Genomic DNA, 16,347 nt, shown 5'->3' on the forward strand with positions numbered 1-16,347 from the left:
ACCATTTCTTCTGTTTTTAGTTTATCTTTCCAGTGTGTGTGTGTGTGTATGTGTGTGTGTTTCTTTTTTTTTTTTTTTGTGGAGACAGTCTCACTCTCTCACCAGGTGTGAGTGCAGTGGTATGATCTCAGCTCACTGCGAACTCCACCTCCTGGGTTCAAGCGATTCTCCTGCCTCAGCCTCCCGAGTACCTGGGACTACAGGTGCCCGCCACCACGTCCAACTAATTTTTATATTTTTAGTACAGACGGGGTTTCACCATATCGGCTAGGATGGTTTTGATCTCTTGACCTCATGATCCTCCCTCCTCAGCCTCCCAGAGTGCTGAGATTACAGGCATGAGCCACAGCACCCAGCCTCCATTGTGTTTTTTTGTTTTGAGATGGAGTCTTGCTCTGTCTCCCAGGCTGGTGTGCAGTGGTGCGATCTCAGCTCACTGCAACTTTCGCCTCCCGGGTTCAAGCTATTCTTCTGCCTCAGCCTCCTGAGTAGCTGGGGTCATAAGTGTGGCCCACCACACCAGCTAATTTTTGCTTTTTTTTTTTTTTTGAGAGGGAGTTTCGCTCTGTTACCCAGGCTGGAGTGCAATGGCGAAATCTCGGCTCACTGCAACCTCTGCCTCCTGGGTTCAGGCAATTCTCCTGCCTCAGCCTCCTGAGCAGCTGGGTCTACAGGCACCCACCACCATACCCAGCTAATTTTTGTATTTTTGGTAGAGACGGGGTTTCACCATGTTGACCAGGATGGTCTCAATCTCTTGACCTTGTGATCCACCCACCTCGGCCTCCCAAAGTGCTGAGATTACAGGCATGAGCCACCGTGCCCGGCCTAATTTTTGCATTTTTAGTAGAGATGGGGTTTCACCATGTTGGCCAATCTGGTCTCTAACTCCTGACCTCATGATCACCCACCTCAGTCTCCTAAAGTGCTGGGATTATAGGTGTGAGCCACCACGCCCGGTCCCATATTTTTTTTTTTCTAAAAAAAAAAAAAAATGGGTCTTGCTCCATCACGCAGGCTAGAGTACAGTGGTGATTATACCTCACTGCAGTCTCGAACTCCTGGGCTCAAGCGGCTCTCCTGCCTCAGACTCTCCAGTCAGTGGGACTTCAGATGTGCAACCCCCACACCCAGCTCAGCATTCATTTTCCTAGCTTCGTAGTGCTCTCTCGTGTGGACTTACCAGAGTTTATTTAATCAATCCCCCTTACTCAGGAATATTTTCCCCCGTGGATGGGTCATTTTCAATCTTTGCTTTTACAGAATGCAGCAGTGAAGGCTTTCTTGTACTTTTTGCCACTTATGCCTCTTTCTACCTGTGTGACCTTGGGTAAGGTCCTTTACTTCTCCCATCTCAGCATCTCCATCTGTAAAACAACGATGAGCCCTCCCCACTGGGTGGCTGAGGAAGAGGTGAGGTGATGTGCATGAGACAGAGCATCTGCTGTCACTAGTACCCATTACTGTTCATGGCTGGGAGCCTTAAGCTATTCTGGCAGTGGCAGCAACCCTGACTTAAGAAGGGGCGCGTCAGGCCAGGCGCGGTGGCTCATGCCTGTAATCCCAGCACTTTGGGAGGCCAAGGCCAGCGGATTATGAGATCAGGAGGTCGAGACCATCCTGGCCAACATGGTGAAACCCCATCTCTACCAAAATACAAAAAATTAACAGGGTGTGGTGGTGCACACTTGTAGTCCCAGCTACTCAGGAGGCCGAGGAAAGGGAATCACTAGAACCTGGGAGGTGAGGGTTGCAGTGAATCAAGATTGCACCACTGCACTCCAGCCTGGAGAAAGAGCAGACTCTGTCTCAAAATAAAAGAAAAAAACAGGCCAGGTGCAGTGGCTCACACCTGTAACCTCAGCACTTTGGGAGGCCAAGGCGGGCGGATCACAAGGTCAGGAATTCAAGACCAGCCTGGCCAATGTTGCGAAACCCCGCCTCTACTAAAAATACAAAAATTAGCTGGGCCTGGTGGCGTATGCCTGTAATCCCAGCTACTCAGGAGGCTGAGACAGGAGAATACTTGAACCTGGGAGGTGGATGTTGCAGTGAGCCAAGATGGTACCACTGCACTCCAGCCTGGTGACAGAAAGAGACTCTGTCTCAAAAAAAAAAAAAAAGAAAGAAAGAAAGGGCACTTCTGTGGTCTCCATGGAGTCAGGATGGGGGCTTTGAGCTTGTTTCAGACTCTTTCCAATGCTCTCTATGGCTCTCCATTTGCATCAGCTATTGCTGGCTGGTGAATTTCCAGGGAAGGAAAATGTCACCTTCCCCAGAGGCCAGGCAGCTCATTTCTGCACCCCCAAAGGTGGGACGAGGATTGGGGTTTTGTGTGCTCCTGCTCCCTCCCACTGCAAAACCAAAGGCAACACACAGCATGTTGCTCTTCCCTCTGTGGATGGGCAGCCAGGGAGGTCCCGCGTGTGTGTGTGTGTGTGTGTGTGTGTGTGTGTGTGTGTGTGTGGTGTGCGCGCTCATGGTGGTGCTGGTGGTGGGGAGGCGGCGGCTATTTTATTCTGCAGCATGAATTATACACCCAACGCACTAGGCAGCACACACAACATGTAGGCAAATGTGATCCCTACCCCGTGGGGATACACAAGCCAAACACGATGTGCCTGTCTGCACACAGCATCCCAGTGGCAAAGGACCGGGCTGGGTTTCCCGGGAGGAGCAAGAGAGGAGGGAAGGGCTGAGCCAGGAGGGGCACAGCCTCCCCTACACTGCAGAGGAAATGGCACCAAGCTTAGAGTCAGGAGACCTGGGTTCTAGCCATAGCTCTATGATACACATTGGAACTGGGGGAGGCTGTTGGGTAAGGTGGTTTAAAAAAAAGGGAAAAATAGCAATGTCTTATATGGTCTTGATTCACATAGACTTAGGTTCCAGTTACTAGCAGAAAAGACCAGACAACCTGATCACTCTGAGCTTCAGTTTCCTCACCTGTAAACTGGGCATAATAATAATACCTCCTTGGACTGGGTGCAGTGTCTCACTCCTGTAATCCCAGCACTTTGGGAGGCCGAGGCAGGTGGATCACCTGATGTCAGGAGTTCGAGATCAGCCTGGCCAACAAGGTAAAACACTGTCTCTACTAAAAGAAAGGCATGTTGGCAGGCGTCTGTAATTCCATCTACGCAGGAGAATGAGACAGGAGAATCGCTTGAACTGGGGAGGTGGAGGTTGCAGTGAGCTGAGATCACGCCACAGCACTCCAGCCTGGGCGACAGAGCAAGACTCCATCTCCAAAAAAAAAGGAAAAGCCTAAGGAGGGGCTGGGCACAGTGGCTCATGCCTATAATCCCAGCACTTTAGGAGAGGCAGAGGTGGGCAGATTACCTGAGATCAGGAGTTCAAGACCAGCCTGCCCAAACATGGCCAATATGGTGAAACCCCATCTGTACTAAAAATACAAAAACTAGCCGGGCACAGTGCCTGGCACCTGTAATTCCAGCTACTTGGGAGGCTGAGGCAGGAGAATCACTTGGACCTGAGAGGCAGAGGTTGCAGTGAGCTGAGATTGCACCACTGCACTCCAGCCTGGGTGACGGTGGGAGACTCCAGCTCAGGGGAAAAAAAAAAAGTCTAAGGAGGTGATGATGCTATCATAACTACTTTCATGTAGCACGTCAGTATTTGCATTTGTGAGTATACTCCCTTCTTCAAAGAGCTTCTGTATGTGTTTAGGTCAAACAGTAATCTCCTGGATAGAGGCGCTTATCATTTCCCTTTAACTGGTGGGAAGCAGGAATTTAGAGGGGTTGAGGCTTGTCAAGACCCTTCAGCTGACCTGGCACAGTGGCTCACACCAGTAATCTCAACTCTTTGATGAGGCTTAGATGGGAGGATATCTTGAGGCCAGGAGTTCAAGACCAGGCTGGGCAATATAGTAAAACCTTATTTATTTAAAAAAAAAAAAAAAAAAAGTTGGCTGGGCATGATAGCAAGTGCTTGTAGTCACAGCTGCTTGGGATGATGAGGCAGGAGGGTCACTTGAGCCAAGGAGTTGGAGGCTGCAGTGAGCTATGATGGTACCACTGCACTCCTGCCTAGGTGTCAAAGCAAGGTCTCTGATAAAAGACCTTCAGCTTACAAGTACCAGAGTCAGGCCTCAGATGAGGCTTCCCTGGCCTTTTGGTGTTTTTCCTTGACCTTGGAGCTCCCTAGACCAGAAAACTTCAAGAATCAACAGCCACACTTCAGGACTCCTGGGCCTCTCCAGCCTCCCGCCCATGTAGTTGTTTGGGGACACATTCTTTTTCCTCCTTCCTCTTCTGGGTAACATGGCCTAACCCCACCCTGCCCCCAGAGATCTAGAAATACAAACACAGACCACCATTGTTCTGTGGGCTGTCCTCCAGGAAGCAATCTACATCCATTTTCTGATTTCATCTGGTGCCAATCCCATACACTGAATACAATTACTGTTATTATTATTTGTTTATTTATTTATTTTTTTTAGATGGAGTCTCACTGTCATCCAGGCTGGAGTGCAGTGGTGCAATTTTGGCTTACTGCCACCTCTGCCTCCCAGCCTCAAGTGATTCTCCTGCCTCATCTTCCCTAGTAGTTGGGACTGGAGGCGCCCGCCACCACAACCAGCTAATTTTTGTCTTTTTAGTAGAGACGGGGGTTTCACCATATTGGCCAAGCTGGTCTTGAACTCCAGGCCTCAAGGGATCCACCCACCTCTGCCTTCTAAAGTGCTGGGATTACAGGTGTCAGCCACTGCACTCAGCCTCATGAATATAATTAATATCCTTTTACAGAAGAGGACACTGGGGCTCAGAGAGGTTATGCAATTTGCCCAAAATCACACAGCAAAGTGGTAAAGCCAGAATTTGAACCTAGATCCGTGGCCCTAAAGCCAAAGCTCTTCCCTACCTTACTGCTCTGATGGTGAATGTTTCTGCAAAGCCATGAGAAGACAGCGGTGCACCAAGGTGGAAGACTGCTTGGCTGCTGCTGCCATCCTGTTTGATAACCCCCTCTAGCTCTGAGAACTCATGCTACGGTGGGTATCAGAGTGAAGCCAAGACCCTGGTGTAGAGCAGTGGTGGGAAAGGGGGTCCCTGACCACAGGCTGCCAGGAAGTCCTCCTTCAGCTTCCTATCTTGGTGGCAGCAGACCAGGGACAGAATGAGGCTTCAGCCTGCAGCTCAGGCAGTCTTCTCCCACTCAGCACGGCTCCCAGCTGGGCCTGTGCTGCCAAGGACCAGAGGAGGAAGGGGATTCACAGACTCCTCAGCACCACCTCTCTCTGGGCCACGAGACCATCCCTACTTCCCATGGTCTGGGCAGAGGGCCAGGGACAGCATGCCTGCTTGGCGGCAGCAGACCAGAGACAGAATGAGGCTTCATCTGCAGCTCAGGTGGTCTTTCTTCACCCACTCAGCACAACTCCCAGCTGGGCCTGTGCTCCCAAGAACCAGGGGAGGAAGGGGATTCACAGACTCCTCAGCACCACCCCTCTCTGGGCCACAAGGCCATCCCTACTTCCCGTGGTCTGGACAGAGGGCCGAGAGGCCCGTGCTGCTCCAGTGTACTTGCGGTTTGCTTCCCTGCCTTTCCCAGGCTGCTTGGGGCTGGCTCATGGCTCCTGCTAAGCCAGCTGCAGGGAGGCTCATTGAGAATTCTGAGCCCTATCCACTGCTGTCAGGGGACAACACGCACTGACACTCATGCAGACATGCCTCCTCACTTAGAAGCAGCCCTTTCAGGCACCCACACCTTTCTTGAACCTCCTCTCATGTAACCCTGGCTCTGCTACTTGCTAGTTCTGTGCCTTCTGTTGTCTATTTCCTCATCTATAAAATGAAGATGGCAGCCGGGAGCTCACACCTATAATCCCAACACTGGGAGGCTGAGGTGGGCAGATCACAAGGTCAGGAGATCAAGACCATCCTGGCCAACATGGTGAAACCCCGACTTTACTAAAATAAAAAAATTAGATGGGCATGGTGGCTCATGCCTGTAGTTCCAGCTACTCAGAAGGCTGAGGAAGGGGAATTGCTTGAACCTGGGAGGCAGAGGTTGCAGTGAGCTGAGATTGTGCCACTGCACTCCAGCCTGGGTGACAGAGCAAGACTCCGTCTCAAAAAAAAAAAATGAAGACAGTAATGACATGGCCCTCATAGGGATGTTGTGTAGCTTAAACATGATAAAACATGGGCGTGGCTCAAGCCTGTAACCCCAGCACTTTGGGAGGCCAAGGCAGGCGGATCACTTGAGGTCAGAAGTTCAAGACCAGCCCAACTTAGTGAAACCCCGTCTCTACTAAAAACACGAAAATCGGCCAGGTGTGGTGGTACCCACCTGTAATCCAGCTACTCAGGAGACTGAGGCAGGAGAATCGCTTGAAACCTAGTGGGTAGAGGTTGCAATCAGCTGAGAGCGCACCACTGCACTCCAGCCTGGGCAACAGAGCAAGATTCTGTCCCAAAAAAAAAAAATTTTTTTTAAAAACAGCATCAACTTAATAACACATGGAGCACAGGTGTCTGGCCCACTGCGAGCGCTCAGTGAATGGAGGCTCTCATTCTAGCTAGGACCATTGCTGGGCTTCCCACAACCCCTAGGGCATGCACAGGGTAGGTGTGGCTCACCCTCCTCCTCTCTCTTTTTTTTTGTTTTTAGTTTTGTTTTTTTTAGATGGAGTTTCGCTCTTGTTACCCAGGCTGGAGTGCAATGGCACAATCTCGGCTCACCCCAACCTCCGCCTCCTGGGTTCAAGCAATTCTCCTGCCTCAGCCTCCCGAGTAGCTGAGATTACAGGCATGTGCCACCATGCCCAGCTAAGTTTTGTATTTTTAGTAGAGACGGGGGTTTCACCATGTTGACCAGGATGGTCTCGATCTCTTGACCTAGTGATCCACCCACCTCGGCCTCCCAATGTGCTGGGATTATAGGCATGAGCCACCGCACCCGGCCCCCTCCTCCTCTCTCTACCTGGCCAAATCCTTCTAGTTATTTGAGTTCCTGAGGACAGAGCCCCTGGGTCTCTGATGAGGGAGACTCAGCTAGGTGCCTTCTTCCTAGAGCCTACCTACCCTGTGAACCTGACCCACGCCCCAGGCATCTCCACCGGCCACTGCCACATTCCCTGTCCAGCCTACGAGAAAAGCCAGAAAGGGAACGCTTACCCAGGGAGGGACTCCTGTGCGCACCTTGATGCCAGCGACCCCCCAGGGCCTTGCTTTCCAATTCCCCTTGGACCTGAAGGGGCAGGAGGAAGGGAGGGCGATTCCTGCTTCCTCTCCCTTCTCCTCGCTCAACCGGCCTCATTGAAGTTGCAGTGCTGGGGCTTTGATCATCAGAGGGCATTGATTTAGGGGATGCAAATGAGAAGACTGCCGGTCTGAGGAAGACAGCCTTCTCCCCTGACAGCAGTGGATAGGGCTCTGAGAATTCTCAATGAGCCTCCCTGCAGCTGGCTTAGCAGGAGCCATGAGCCAGCCCCAACCAGCCTGGGAAAGGCAGGGAGGCAAACTGCAAGTGCATTGGAGCAGCACAGGCCCCTCGGCCCTCTGCCCAGACCACAGGAAGTAGGGATGGCCTCATGGTGTGGAGAGGGGTGGTGCTGAGGAGTCTGTGAATCCCCTTCCTCCCCTGGTCCTTGGTGGCACAGGCCCAGCTGGGAGCTGTGTTGAGTGGGTCAAGAAAGACCACCTGAGCTGTAGGCTGAAGCCTCATTCCGTTCCTGGTCTGCTGCCGCCAAGCCAGGGAGCTGAAGGAGGAGGCTGATGGGCAGGCTGAGGACAAGGAGCCCCCATACATGATGGAGGGCAGGGGGAGGCTCTGCCTGGCTCCAGCGCTGGGCAAGAGATGCTGCATGTTAAGACAACAGCTGGTGCCAGCTTCCAGGCCTGAGCAGAAACCTTCCAGCTGCAGGAGGCAAGCACAGGCAGAACCCTCTCCAGAGAGCCTGTCTCTGGGGCTACAGAGACTCAGAGCACTCAGGCCTGCTGCTGAGACAGGTACCAGGAAGAAGGGACATGAGCGCCTGTGCTGCAGCCCTCAGCCATCTGCCCTGGACCTCTCTGCAAATCTAGGGATGAGGAGAGATGGCAGCCCTGATCATCATGTCTCCAAAGCCAACCGAGACCTGCCCCCGGGCCCCAAATAGTCCCCACCTGTGTGTGAGTCACACCCTGCAGCAGAGAATACAACACCTGAAGCACCTGAATCGCCACCTCCCTGCACCAGGTGTCTGCCAGGGTGTCTGCTAAGGCACCTGCTAAGCCAGTCAGGCTGCCACAGTGTTGAGACTTGCAGAAAGGTCTGGAAACCCCACTTCTGCAGCCTGAAGCTAAGAGGTCCTTGGACACCTTCATCTCGCCCCTAACCATGAAGGCCAGGCATTGGTGCCCGGCTCTGGACAGGATCCAACCAGGGGGCCCCACTCTCCTGCCTGTCTCCACCTCCAAGCTTCCCGGGCAGATTCGCCCTGAGCAGGGTGAAGGGGAAGTGGATGGGAAGGTGTTCATCTTTGCTAACTTGAAAAGGAGCCTAAACAGTGGAGCTCCGTTGCACAGCTCTGCAGAGGGTGTGGTTTAGGTCCAATTATGTGGGATTAGTGCATTTGTTCTTTGTTCTGTGGCATATTAATTGCAGATCTGGTATTGTGGCAATTAACACAATTATGGGGTCCCTTTCTCTTCCGGCAGGTCTTAAACTGCCTGCTTTCAGCCAGGGAGTTCGAGCTGGTGAGATGGAGGGGGATACCCCGAGAGGATGTCCATTGTTATGGGTTCCATTATGTCCCCCCCAAAATTTAGATGTTGAAGTCCTAACCCCCACTACCACAGAATGTGACCTTAGAGACAGTGTCTTTACAGAGGTTATCAAGTTGAAATGCAGTCATTAGGGTGATCCCTAATCTGATAGGACTGGGGTCCTTATAAAAAGAAGAGGTTAGGACACACTCACAGAGGGAAGACGACATGGAGAGACATAGGAGGAAGGCAGCCATCTGCACGCGAGCCGAGGAAAGAGGTCCGGGACACATCCTTCCCCACAGCCTGTGGAAGGAGCCACTACTGCTTGGGAGTCTGAACGGAGAATGAAAGAAGAGAGAAAAAAGAGAAAGAGAGAAGGAGAAAGGGAGGGAGGGAGGGAAGGAAAATTGTAAGGCTGAGTGAGGTGGCTTATGCCTGTAATCCCAGCACATTGGGAGGCTGAGGCGGGCAGATCATTTGAGCCCAGGAGTTTGAGACCAGCCTGGGCAAGATGGGGAAACCTCATCTACTAAAAATACAAAATTAGCCAGGCACAGTGGCATGCACCTGTATTCCCGGCTACTCAGGAAGCTGAGGCAGGAGAACTGCTTGAACCCGGGAGGTGGAGGTTGCAGTGAGCTGAGATCACACCATTGCACTCCAGCCTGGGCGACAGAGTGAGATCCTGTCTCCAAAAACATAAATAAATAAATGTTAAAAAGAAAGAATGAACCCTGTTACCTTTTGATTTGGTTTTGTTTGGAGACAGGGTCTTGCTCTGTCCTCTGGAGTACAGGAGCATGGCACCTTAGCCTCTCAAGTAGCTGGGAACACAGGCACACGCTACCACACCCGGCTAAGTTTTTAATGTTTTGTAGAGACAGGGTCTCTCACTCTGGGCTCGAGTGATCTACCCATCTCTGCCTCCCAAAATGTTAGGACTACAGGTATGAGCCACCATACCCGGCCTGTGCTGACACTTTGATCTCAGACCTCCAGCCTCTAGAATTGTTAGAAGATGAGTTTCTGCTGTGTAAGCCACCCAGTGTGTGGTACTTTGTTACGACTGCCATAGCAAACTAGTAGATGCACCTCTGTCCCAGGTAGTGTCTTCCAGGTGAGACATGGAAGCAGGGATACGGACCTGCTTTAGAAGTTACAAGGAGGGGGCTGGGCACAGTGGCTCACGCCTGTAACCCCAGCACTTTGAGAGGCCAAGGCAGGCGGATTACGAGGTCAGGAGTTCGAGACCAGCCTGGCCAACACGGTGAACCCCCACCTCTACTAAAAATACACAAATTAGCTGGGCATGGTGGTGCACGCCTGTAGTCCCAGCTACCTGGGAGGCTGAGGCAGGAGAATTGCTTGAACCTGGGAGGTAGAGATGGCAATGAGTTGAGATCGAGCCGCTGTACTCGAGCCTGGGGTACAGAGCTAGACTCCATCCAAAAAAAAAAGTCATGAGGAGGGATTGGCTGCCGTAGTAACTGCTCTTCGGCACCTCCCCAGGGTTTGCCCATCAATGCCACCTCTGTTCTCTGGTCCCTAGGTCTTTATCCTCTAGGGCATGGCTGCTGGAGTCCCTTCTCCCCTCTGCACGCATCGATAATTAGTCACTCAGCCCTGCCAATCCTGGATTCATCACTTCCTTTCCCCTTTGTCTCCTAATCCTGATGGCAGAGAGTTACCTGCCTTGTAAACAGAGTATATGTTATTTTCCAGATTAAACTAATTATAATAGTCGGTATCTATGCAGTGCTTTACAACTGATAGGATTTCCATCAAAGATCTCTTCTCTTATAACCTATGGAAGTTGACTATTTTTTTTCTTTTTTGAGACAGGATCTCACTCAGTTGCCCAGGCTGGAGTGCAGTGGCATGATCACAAGCTCACTGCAGCCTTGACCCTCTGGGTTCAAGCAATCTTCCCACCTCAGCCTCCAGAGTAGCTGGGATACAGACATGTACTACCACGCCCAGCTAATTTTGTTTTTTTTTTTTTTTTTTTTTTTTTAGAGACAAGATCTTGCCCTGTTGCCCAGGCTGGTCTTGGACTCCTGGGCTCAAGCAATCCACCCACCTCGGCCTCCCAAAGTGTTGGGATTACAGGTGTGAGCCACTGCACCTGGCCGGAAGTTGGTTTTAACACCCATTTTATATTATTTTATTTTTGAGATGAAGTTTCACTCTTGTTGCCTAGGCTAGCGTGCAATGGCACAATCTCGGCTCACCGCAACCTCTGCCTCCTGGGTTCAAGCGATTCTCTTGCCTCAGCCTCCTGAATAGCTGGGATTACAGGCATATGCCACCATGCCCGGCTAATTTTTATATATATTTTTTTTTTTTTTGGAGACAGAGTCTTGTTTTGTCGCCAGGAGCCAGGCTGGAGTGCAGTGGCGTGATCTCGGCTCACTGCAACCTCTGCCTCCCAGGTTCAAGCAATTCTCCTGCCTCAGCCTCCCGAGTAGCTGGGACTACAGGCGCATGCCACCACACCCAGCTCATTTTTGTATTTTTAGTAGAGACAGATTTTCACCATGTTGGCCAGGATGGTCTCGATCTCTTGACCTTGTGATCCGCCCACCTCGGCCTCCCAAAGTGCTAGGATTACAGGCGTGAGCCACCGCACCCAGCCTAATTTTTATATTTTTAGTAGAGGCAGGGTTTCACCATGTTGGCCAGGCTGGTTTTGAACTCCTGACCTCGTGATCCACACACCTCGGCCTCCCAAAGTGCTGGGATTAGAGGCGTAAGCCACCATGCTCAGCCAACACTCATTTTATAGATGGGAAAACTGAGGCTCAGAGAAGTCACATACCCATAAATAGCAGAGCTCAGACTTGAACCAGGATGTCTGACTTTACATCTGACTTTACCTCTTTCTTTGCAGCAGCAAATATTTTAAAAGGGTTCTGTTGGCCAGTGGGGTGTCTCACGCCTGTAATCCCAGCACTTCGTTTTCGTTTTTGTTTTTTTGAGACGGTGTCTCAATCTATTGCCCAGGCTGGAGTGTAGTGGCGCAATCTTGGCTCACTGCAACCTCTGCCTCCTGGATTCAAGCGATTCTCCTGCCTCAGCCTCCTGGGCAGCTGCTATGGGCGCCCGCCACTATGCCCAGCTAATTTTTGTATTTTTAGTAGGGGTTTCACCATGTTGGCCAGGCTGCTCTCAAACTCCTGATCTTGTGATCCGTCCGTCTCGGCCTCCCAAATTGCTGTGATTACAGGCATGAGCCACTGTGCCTGGCCAATTCCAGCACTTCGGGAGGCAGAGGTGGGTGGGTCACCTGTAACTATCAATGAATAGTCACAATTATTCACTGATTATTCAGGAGTCAGAGATCACCCTGGGATGGTTTTGGGAGCTAGGAGAACAGCCTCCTTTCTCCTGAGGTTGCCAGGGGGCATGTCTCCCCACAGGAGGAGATGCCAGTCTGTCACAGGAGATAATGAGGCCAACAGGCAAAGTCAAGCTGGAACAGAATAAATGGTCCTAAAGGGAGAGGATGTTTGGTGAGCAGTCCCTGAGGCCCTGGTCCCTGCACAATTGTCTTAATCCTGTGAGCTACCTTGAGAGGCTTCCAGCGATGGGAGCCAGCTGGAGTTGGGTTTCTGTTGTCTGTAATCTTAGTCAAACCAAAAAGTCCTGCCAAGACAAGTCCTCAAGCCCCTCCAGCAGCCCAGAATGGATTTACCAGCCAAGACAGGCTCACAGGGTGCCACACGGTGCCAGGCCCAGCCCCACTGAAACATCCCCTGAGGGACATGAGCCAGTGAAGCAAAGAGGATGCACTCCTCTCTAGACCCCCGATGTCCTTGTTGTCAGCACACCTTTGGTTCAGGAAATAGGATCAGGATACCTGTGTGTCACAGAGGGCTCAGCAGCAAAGCCACTTGAAGGCCACGATTATTCATTTACCGAGCCCTTGTGGAGAGCCCACGATACGTCAGGTGCCAGGGACACCGCAGTGAAGAAGCCAGACAAGATCCATCCAAGCAGCTTGCCTTCTAGTGGGAGGAACGAAACATAAATAAGTGAACAAAGAAATTCACAAATAAAAAAATAAAAACAGGAAAATGGGAGTGTGTTAGAGAGTGGAAAGCAAAGCCGGGCACGGTGGCTTATGCCTGTAATCCCAGCACTTTGGGAGGCCAAGGCAGATGGATCACTTGAGGGCAGGAGTTCAAGACCAGCCTGACCAACATGGTGAAATCCTGTCTCTACTAAAAATACAAAAATTGGCCAGGTGCGGTGGCTCACACCTATAATCCCAGCACTTTGGGAGGCCGAGGCAGGTGGATCATGAGGTCAAGAGATCGAGACCATCCTGGTTAACAAGGTGAAACCCTGTCTCTACTAAAAATATAAAAATTAGCTGGGCATGGTGGTGCGCACCTGTAGTCCCAGCTACTCGGGAAGCTGAGTCAGGAGAATTGCTTGAACCCAGGAGGCAGAGGTTGTGGTGAGCCGAGATCGTGCCATTGCACTCCAGTCTGGGTAACAACAGTGAAACTCCGTCTCAAAAAAAAAAAATAAAAATAAATAAATAAAAATACAAAAATTAGCCAGGCACAGTGGCACATGCCTGTAGTTCTAGTTACTGGGGAGGCTGAGATGGGGGAATCGCTTAAACCCAGCAGGCAGAGGTTGCAGTGAACCAAGATTGTGCCACTGCACTTGAGCCTGGGCGACAGATGTAAAAAAAAAAAGGGTGAAAAGCAAAACAGGGTGGTCAGTGTGGACCCTCTGAGGGAGTGACATTGGAGCTGACATGTGGACATAGAGAAGGATTCAGCCATAGAGGAAGAACATTCCAGGCACAAAAGCCCCAAGGTGGGAGAAGCTCAGCGTCTGAGAAACAAAACGAGGCTGGAGTGGGAAGAGCAGGGGCATGGCAGGAGATGAAGTCAGATTAACAGGAGCCCCATCACCGAGGCCTTGGGCTGCGCATGCTGAGAAGGGCAGATTGAGTTCTTTTTTTTGTTTGTTTTTTAGACCAGTGGAGATAATCTGGAACGTGGTAAATTTGCATCTCCTTATGCACTTGCATTATGTCACTATTTAGCTATGTTTGTGCAAGCGTGGTTGAAGCACTAGCATCAAAATTCAGAAACTGAGTTCTGTAAGAAATTCACTTCAAATGCTGAGCATGACAGTGTTTATGTTCCAGAAGACCAATGGCAGCACTGAAAACTCGGGTATGTGGATGATTCTTACAAGGGGCTTCCATCCCTCTGTGTGTAACCTGGGATTTGTTCCTTGGATAGGTATACCACCTGTAATTTTTTTTCTTTTCTTTTTTTTTATTTTTATTATTATTTTTTAATGGATTGGAGGTTTCAGTGGGACGGGAGAATCACAAGGAATCAGGTGTTCAGAGGAATGTATTGAGTAGAGGTGAGGAACTAGGATGTTGAAAAGTAAAAAAAGGAGAGAAGGAGAGGAAGAAAGAGGAAGAAAAAGAGGGAGAGAGAACAGGAATGTTGCTTCATTCTAAAAATGGGTATTAATAATGGCCGATCAATATTTTGTGTATTTAAAATGGAGAACTCTATAAATATTTATTGAGTTTACTTGTTCCAGATCTGAATTGAAGTCCTGGATATCCTTATTAATTTTCTGTCTCATTGAGTCTAAATCTCATTATGGATCTTATGTATCTGGGTATTAAGATCTCTTATTGTTGCATTGATCCTTTTACCACTGTATCTTTGTTGCTTTGAAATCTATCTTATCAAATGTGAGAATTGCAACTCCTGCTTTTTGTTTATTTATTTATTTTTGCTCTCCATTTGGTTGGTAAATTTTTCTCCAACCCTTTGTTTTCAGTCTTTGTGTATCTTTGGATATACTGTTAGGTTTTAGCTGTATCTTTTGATTGGGGGATTTAGTTGATTTAAATTTAGGGTTACTGCCATTTGATGTTAACTGGCTATTTTATCCATTCGTTGATGTAAATTCTTCTTTATGTTGATGCTCTTTACTTTTTGGTATATTTTTAGAAAGGCTCATACTGGTTGTTCCTTTCTATGTATAATGCTTCTTTCAGAAGTTCTTGTAAAGCAGGCCTGGTGGTAATAAAATCTCTGAGTACTTGCTTGTTCATAAAATATTTTATTTTTCCTTCAATTGTGAAGCTTAGTTTGGCAGGATATGAGATTCTGGGCTGAAAGTTCTGTTCTTTAAGTATGTTGAATATTGGCCCCCACTCTCTTCTGGCTTGTAGGGTTTCCGCTGAGAGATCTGCTGTAAGTCTGATAGGCTTCCCTTTATGGGTAACCTGGCCTTTCTCTCTGGCTGCCCTTAGTATTTTCTCCTTCGTTTCGATCCTGGTGAATCTAACGATTATGTGTCTTGGGGTTGCTCTTCTTGAGGAATATCTTTGTGGTGTTCTCTGTATTACCTGGGGTTGAATAGTGTCCTGCTTTGCTAGATTGGGAAAATTTTCCTGGATAATATTCTGAAAAGTATTTTCCAGCTTGGATTCATTCTCTCCATCACATTCAGGTACACCAATCAAACGTAGATTGGGTCTTTTCACATAGTCCTATATTTCTTGGAGACTTTGCTCATTCCTTTTCATCCTTTTTTCTCTATTCTTGTCTTGTCGTTTTATTTCATTAAGTTGGTCTTCGACCTCTGATATCCTTTCTTCTGCTTGATCCATTCTACTGTTTAAACTTGTGCATATTTCACTAAGTTCTCGTGTTGTATTTTTCAGATTGAGTTCTAAGAGCAAAGGGCAGGGCTGCCTTGCAGGGTCCAGGGTGGGGACCAGGACAGCCTTACTTGTTTTGTTTTTGTTTCTGTTTTTGTTTTTTTGAGGTAGAGTTTCGCTCTTTCTCCCAGGCTGTAACCTCCGCCTTCCGGTTTCAAGCCATTCTCTTGCCTCAGCCTCCTGAGTAGCTGGGATTACAGGTACACACTACCATGCCCAGCTAATTTTTGTATTTTCAGTAGAGACGGGGCTTCACCGTGTTGGCCAGGCTGGTCTCGAACACCTGACCTCGTAATCTACCAGCCTCAGCTTCCCAAAGTGCTGGGATTACAGGCGTGAGCCACACTGTGTCCGGCCAGCCTTACTTGTGATGCCAAAAATGCCAGAAAAAGCTAGTGGCTCTCAGACATGACCTTTTGGGGAAACCCTTGGACTGGGAACAGAACAGCAAGAGCTGGTATCATGTGACCTCAGGGGTTCCACAGATGGAAGTGCAACCTCAGTGGTCAGGAAAGGCAGGTTCTGCTGCAGAAACAAGCAAGCCCAAGACACCCAGGGCATGAAACAACATGCCTCCTCTCTTGCCAGGACTTGGGCTGATGGGGCAGCCACTTCTCAAACATTACAAAGTGGCTCTCACTTCTGCCCACATTTCATTGGCCATAGCAAGTTAAGGCCACACTAAAACTAAAGTGAGTAGGGAAATACAATCCCATTAAGGGCTTGGAAGGCAGAGAGCTGGGAATATCTGGGGAACAGCACTAATAACTCCCACAACGCCCTGGAGGCTCAGACACACAGGATGGAGTTACCCAGGGTGAGTGGCAGTGTGGGCTGTGGACCCACCTGGGCTCCTGGACAAGCACCCTCTGCCATGCCGCCCTCCCCTCCCAACACTGCCCAGCCTCC

The 16,347-nt window shown here is 49.8% G+C and overlaps 1 protein-coding gene across 1 annotated transcript; it reads right to left on the bottom strand.

Annotated features, from left to right (window-relative positions):
* Positions 1-2,141: 2,141 nt before the first annotated feature.
* Positions 2,142-10,798, bottom strand: LOC144577188 (uncharacterized). The gene is made up of 7 exons (XM_078333101.1): positions 9,319-10,798; positions 7,672-7,887; positions 7,170-7,218; positions 7,053-7,114; positions 4,893-5,012; positions 3,378-3,605; positions 2,142-3,068 (listed from the first exon to the last, which is right to left on the bottom strand). The coding sequence occupies exons 1-7, from the start codon at positions 9,520-9,522 to the stop codon at positions 2,943-2,945; spliced, it is 1,005 nt and encodes a 334-aa protein (XP_078189227.1). The 5' UTR covers positions 9,523-10,798; the 3' UTR covers positions 2,142-2,942.
* Between the last annotated feature and the right edge of the window lie 5,549 nt (positions 10,799-16,347).

The sequence above is a fragment of the Callithrix jacchus genome, chromosome 7, assembly GCF_049354715.1.
Source record: "Callithrix jacchus isolate 240 chromosome 7, calJac240_pri, whole genome shotgun sequence".
Classification (NCBI taxonomy): Eukaryota; Metazoa; Chordata; class Mammalia; order Primates; family Cebidae; genus Callithrix; species Callithrix jacchus.

Coding starts and splice junctions, on each gene's coding strand:
- LOC144577188 (XM_078333101.1), bottom strand. CDS start 9,522: ATGCTCCTGTACTCCAGAGGACAGAGCAAGACCCTGTCTCCAAACAAA. Junction 5,013..7,052: donor GCGTGGGTCAGGTTCACAGG/GTAGGTAGGCTC, acceptor TACCCACCGTAG/CATGAGTTCTCAGAGCTAGA. Junction 3,069..3,377: donor GGTTTCACCATATTGGCCAT/GTTTGGGCAGGC, acceptor CTTGTTGGCCAG/GCTGATCTCGAACTCCTGAC.